Source organism: Salmo salar, chromosome 20 (assembly GCF_965601325.2).
Source record: "Salmo salar chromosome 20, fSalSal1, whole genome shotgun sequence".
Taxonomy (NCBI): Eukaryota; Metazoa; Chordata; class Actinopteri; order Salmoniformes; family Salmonidae; genus Salmo; species Salmo salar.
Window position 1 is genome coordinate 17056571 of NC_138310.1, and position 6624 is coordinate 17063194.

Below are 6624 nucleotides of genomic sequence, written 5' to 3' on the forward strand. Positions count from 1 at the left end.
CTCACACTGCTCGCGCGCCAACGAACGTCTGCGTTGCCAAGGGCTAAAGTAGAAGTCAGTTCTATTTGTGACGCAGATCGCGCTGCAAGTCCTGCCTCTCCCATCTCCTCATTGGTTTATAGAAGCAGGTACCCACGTGCCATCTCCTCATTGGTTATACCCACGTGGGTGACTGAAAGACGAATGAGGTCAGTGGCGGTAATGCACCTAATTTATGAAAGTTGCCAATCACAATATAAAGTCAAGAGAAGATAAAGCCTAGAAGGAGGAGAGATGACTGGATTAATTGTCAGAGTAGAGGACCTTGTGCATTTCAGGTAAAATAACAACTCAATGTTTATATCCCAGGACAAATTAGATAGCAACAGCAAGCTAGCTAAATAGGACAAATTAGCTAGCAAATGCAAGCTAGCTAGCCAAATTGCCATAAATGTTTAATGCTTTTCGACCTGTCCCCAAATTAATGGAATTGGTTCAGAGTTTCTTTTGATATTTTAACCTGCATGTCGTGATCGCGTTTGGTGTAGGGGGACAAAATAAATGTATGCACAATGGCGAACGCGCGCAGCCGGTTTGGGTTCCGTGTAAGACCGGTTTAGCTATTCAAAGCTCAATTGTACACATTATATGAGAATTATCTAATAAAATGAAAGATATTTGCAAAAACCACAACCTTTTCAAGGGATATGTAACAGTTTGACATTATTAAGTCTTATTTCTGCAGAAACAGGAAATGTGGATCATAATAAATAGAAGTTCTTTGTAGGGGTTGATACATTTTTCATTAGGGCAAATCAAGTCTGACATTTTAAAGTCGAATTTACTAACTTTAGAAGCCTTTTTAAACCTTGAATACACTACAAGTTTGCATTTCCTGTAGTGCACAAAAATTATCAGCAATAAAAGAGTGCTTAGATTAAGATCCTACATCTGTAGTCAAAAGTACAAAATACATGTAATATCCATTTAAGGCAGGCACATAGAATACACCAGGATTTACAGAGCAGGCCTACACTAGGTAATGTCAGTTTCCTCCCCAAAATCCCCCAATGCCATAGCCTGGTACCAGATCTGTTGACCATCGGAGTTGGCAAGACAGCACAAACAGATCCTGCACCAGGCGACCAATGCCCCAGAGAGGGCCTCATCACTTGTGGTGAAGCTGCAGGCTATTCATGAAGACAGTCTGCAGCTCGTTGATGTCATCCGTGGTCTCTATGGGAATGCTGGCTGTGTTAGTGGAGTTCAGTAACACTGAGTCACTAGTAGTAAAGCAAGAGGAGCTACAGTTGTCATACAGCTTGGAGCTCACACAGCATGAGCTTCCACAGCTCCCTGTAGAGGCTCGTACACATCCAGGTAAAGGTTGGAGCAGTGTGGGGAGAGAAGGCCATGGTCTTTGGGGTGAGGGTGGTGGAGGTGCTTGGCTCTGGGGCTGTGTTAGGGGCTGTGGGGCAGGTCTGCAGACAGCTGTTCCTCATGGTGCGCTGTAGGTCTATGGCGATCAGGTGCTTGCCGATGTTGACGTCCGTGGTCCAGTCCACCAGCTCATCCACAGCCTTGAAAGAGTCCTGTATACATACTGTGAACCCCAGCTGATCCTACAGAGATCAGAGATCAGAAATCAAACAAAAGGGGCAAATACAGTATAATAAAGTAGTAGTAACGTGAGAATGTAGAAAGTGGTGATTATTTTTTGTACGCTTCTGTAGAGAGCTGAGACGTGTGTACAGGCAGTGCTGGGGCAGACTGCTGGAGAGCAGGAAGATGCCAGTCTCCTCTGGTGCCTTCCTTTTCGTCGCTTTGGGGTCAACATATAGGAAAAGATTATAGAAAGTATTCATACCCTTTGAATTTGGTTGGTTGTGTTACAGCTTGAATTTAAAATGTATTAAATTGGGATTCTGTCACTGGCCTACACACAATACCCCATAATGTGAAAGTGGAATTATGCTTTTAAATTAAAATTATTTTACAAATGAATTAAAAATGAAAAGCTAAAGTGTCTTGAGACAATATGTATTCAACCCCTTTGTTATGGCAAGCTTAAATAAGTTCAGGAGTAAAAATTTGTTTAACAAGTTCCGTAATAAGTGGCACGGAATGACTCTGTGCAATAATAGTGTTTTAATAGTTTTTGAATGACTACCTCATTAATATACCCCACACATACAATCATCTGTAAGGTCCTACAGTCGAGCAGTGAATTTCAAACACAGATTCAACCAAAGACCAGAGAGGTTTTCAAATGCCTCGCAAAGAAGTGCACCCATTGGTACATGGATAAAAAAGCAGACATTGAATATCCCTTGAGCATGGAGAAGTTATTACTTACACTTTGGATGGTGTATCTATACACCCAGTCACTACAAAGATATAGGTGCTCTTCCTAACTCAGTTGCCGAAGATGAAGGAAACTGCTCAGGGATTTCACCATGAGGCCAATGGTGACTTTAAAACAGTTACAGTTTTAAATGGCTATGATAGAAGAAAACTGAGGATGGATCAACAACATTGTAGGTACTCCACAATTCTAACCTAGTTGACTGAGTGAAAAGATGGAAGCCTGTGCAGAATATAAATATTCCATAGTGTGCATCCTGCTTGCTACAAGACACTAAAGTAATGTGGCAAAGCAATTCACTTTTTTGTCCTGAATACAAAATGTTATGTTTGGGGCAAATCCAATACAACATATTACTGAGTACCACTCTTCATATCTGCAAGCATAGTGTTGGCTGCATCATGTTATGAGTTTGCTTGTAACTGTTAAGGACCGTGGAGTTTATCAGTATAAAAAATAAACAAAACGGAGCTAAGCACAGGCTAAATCCTAGAGGAAAACCTGGTACAGTTTGTTTTCCACCAGACACTGGGAAACTATTTCACATTTCGGCAGGACAATAAGCTAAAACACAAGGCCAAATCTACACTGGAGTTGCTTACCAAGAAGACCGTGAAGGGTGTATAGTAGTTACAGTTTTGACTTAAATCTACTTGAAAATCTATGGCAAGACCTGAAAATGGTTGCCTAGCAATGATCAACAACCAATTTGACAGTGCCTGTAGACTTTAAAAAATAATAATGGTCAAATATTGTACAATCTAGGTGTGCAAAGCTCTTAGAGACTTACCCAGATAGCCTCACAGTTGTAAATCACTGCCAAAGGTGATTCTAACATGTATTGACTCAAGGGTGTGAATACTTATGTAAATGAGATATTTCTGTATTTCATTTTCAATAAATTTGCAAACATCTCTAAAAATGTGTTTTCACTTTGTCATTATGGGGTATTGTGTGTAGATGGGTGAGGAAATACAACATATTGAATCCATATTAAATTCAGGCTGTAACACAACAATATGGAATAAGTCAAAAGGTATGAATACTTTCTGAAGGCACTGTAGAGTCTCTGCAGTCTGCACAATGCCACCTATGCTCCTAATGTTGTTTCAGTAAACCCTAAGAAAGGAAAATGCTCTCATTGGTATTGAACAGAGCTGGGAAGAAACATTATGGCATCAGTGGCATATTGCGTTTAAATTCCTTTCCCTATCCTCCTATCCCTTTGGTGTTCACGGATCTGAAAAGCTTCGATGGATGGATTGGATTAGGCTATTGGATTAGTTACACCTTTTCAGATCTGTGAACACTTGAAGGGGTAGGGGATAGGAAAGAAACGGTGAGAAATTGGTGACAGGAGTTTGGGGAAGGAACAAGTTTGCATAATTGAACTGGGTGAAAGACTGTAGCATCTCACCAGGGAGAAGTTGGTGACGTGGGCCTGGCAGAAGGACATGTCCTCTGGTTTCTTCATGATGTGGGTGTAGATGACCAAAACGTCGGAGAACTCTGCAGCGAAGCCCAGCTTGAGCTGAGCCCCACACTCAAAGTCCAGAAACATTATCTCAGGCAATAAAAACACATTACATCCACCATAAGTACATTGAGCCCCACCTGTTTTGAGGGGGGTGGGGGGGGGGGGGGGGGGCTGTTTTACATGTTATTTTTCCATTAATATGTGTCACATATCAGTTTGGAAACAATGTAAAAAAAAAATCATTGAGTTCATAAAGCTGCATTCAAACATGAGCTGTGTTCGAAATACTCATACTAACCACACTAACTATACTATTTGTGATGTAAATTGGGTATGTAGTATGCTTATTGGTCATAGTATGGATATGGTTAGTATGCCAAAAGTTCCCGGGTATCGTATAAAATTTGCCAAAATACGAAGTATACAAGCAGTGGACACCATTTCCGTGCTTTTAGGGCAGTTGTTCAGAAAATGGGCGTGGGTTCAGAACGTTTTCAGATTTGAAGAAAATGGGGGAAAATATACAGCCGAAGTCCAACGAGAGTGGATACAAACTCATTGCTTTATCTAATTTTGACAAATGTTAAGAAAATGTAGAGCAATTTAATAAAGTAATAACTTTTCAAATAAGTTACGTTGCACGTTATGTTGGCTGACAATTTGTTAACTACGCTATCCTTACGAACCACATAGCATTACAGCAGTATGTACCGCTAACAAGCTATCAAGAGGTTGCATAGCAACAGCATCAACTTCCGGTAGATAGGCGAAGCGCTAGTACAATAAAACTGTAACAATACCGTTAGTTTACAGTATACTAAAATAAACTAATAGTATGTAGTATATACTCATTAAGTATGTAGTATACAGTATGTTAGTATGGGTATTCGAACACAGTTATGTTCTCTTTTTTGCTTTCTTGAGTAAGACAGCTCCAAAATGCAGGTGCTTCAGCCTAGCTCAGTGCTTTCTGTAGTGGTGGGGCAGCCAGCGGAAAATACAAAGTGTAGGGGTCGGTAATGTTCTCTAGTTGCGCCGTGATTTGATAGGACTGATTATGTCAACATCATACTTTCAAAATCTTAGCTAGCAGTCATCATCATGAATCAAGTCGACAATCTACTGGCAAACTCGGAACTGGGAAATCTGACTTCAGTGAGTTCAAGACAACTGGGTACTCGGAAAAAGCACCATAAAAAAGCACCATAAATCCAGAGAATGTTTGATGACAAAATTTGCCCACGGAGGACCGCCGCACAACCTTCCTGTTCAAGTGAGCACAGCACAACAACCTGAGTCCAAAAATGTCTTGTATGCTGCTGCATAAATTATGTAATATGCCAGGGAAATATGTATATTGTAGCTAAGAAAGTAATACTAACTGTATGTTGTGTAGTAAGTTGTTAATTTCGCCTACTGTTCTGACTTGGTGGTGCACATGTAGCCTATAACCTGTTTTAGAGAAATGTAATCATCGAATATTGTAAGAGATTTAATTGTCTGCTTACATGCCCCCTTTATTTATCCTACGGTTCTGACTTGGTGTACAGGGAGAACCCTGTAAGAATGGCCCATGATCTGAATTCTGTCGCTGTACATTTCAAAAGTGCTGAACATAGTTATATTGACTACGTCCGTCCTAGCTCGCTCATTAATGCCTTAATCGAAATTACGGATTGCCCTTTATCCGCTTGTCGTCCCCTTATGCCACAGTTTGTACATCTCAATTGTCAGTAGAAACCACATTTGTTTAAGCAAATCAGCCATATCAGCCATGTTTTTTGAAAAGGCAGTAAATTAAGCTGAATTAACTGTTTTGCTGCCAGACAAGGCTCCGCTGATAGCCAGGTGTAGCAGTGGTAAGGTGTTGGGACTGCTGTTGGGATGTAGGCCCTAACAGTTTGTGGGCACCATTAATGTATTGTTTAGTGTTGTGTTGTGTTGTGTTGTGTTGTGATGTGTTGTGTTGTGTTGTGTAGTGGCTTTGCTGGCATGCATCCCCCACCCCCCAAAAATGGTTTGCCCCTCCAAGATTTAAATGCTGAAATCACCACTGACCGTGAGCCTTGGCCCACTGACGGTTGTGAGCCAGGTCCATGTCAGAGCTGTCATCAGGCACAATAGGGTCAGTCAAGAGCCCTGCACTCTGATAGGCTGCTGCGGATCTCCAGAGCCTGCTTCCCCTTAGTGGCGTCGAACTGGCCCATGTCTGGATAAAACAAACAACACCACAATAACATTATCTCAGGCTCTCAGAAGAGATTTGTCAGGCAAGGTATTATTGCCATGATAATCAATTCATGGAGGTACTGTATACAGGGTAGGATAGGATATATATATTTTTTGTATCGCTTTTACTTACTTTGCATGGTACTGCATTAGAGCAAATCTGTGTACTTTATTATTAATTGACTTGCATACTCCATGACCACAAATAGTGACATTTGTAAAATGATTATTATTTTACCAATACATTAATTGGTCCATTACTCCATACCCTCAGCCACTTTGTCCAGCAACACAGTGATCTTCTCATCCTCCAGACGACGTTCCTTCAGAAACTTGATGAAGACACCGTTGGTGAATCTGCTAGAACTCAGCTCATAAGCTTCTGCATCTTGGCAGCTGCACAATAGAAGAATGGAACCACATTGGGGAATATATAATTTCATTTGTTCCTACAAAGTAACATGCTACAAATAGAAGTTTAGATATATTTTTGAGTAATCAGATTACTTACATTGCATATCCAAAAACAATGTTAGCTGTGACCCTCAATAGTATGAATATTTATAAAAAGAAA

General features: G+C 40.7%; 1 protein-coding gene across 1 annotated transcript; it reads right to left on the minus strand.

Annotated features, from left to right (window-relative positions):
* Positions 1-1147: 1147 nt before the first annotated feature.
* LOC145862470 (mucosa-associated lymphoid tissue lymphoma translocation protein 1) lies at positions 1148-6318 on the minus strand. Its single transcript, XM_082966847.1, is given in 5 exon segments — positions 1148-1230; positions 1313-1601; positions 3762-3919; positions 5880-5955; positions 5957-6318. Coding segments are annotated over 5 exon segments (711 nt in total). The 5' UTR covers positions 6062-6318.
* Between the last annotated feature and the right edge of the window lie 306 nt (positions 6319-6624).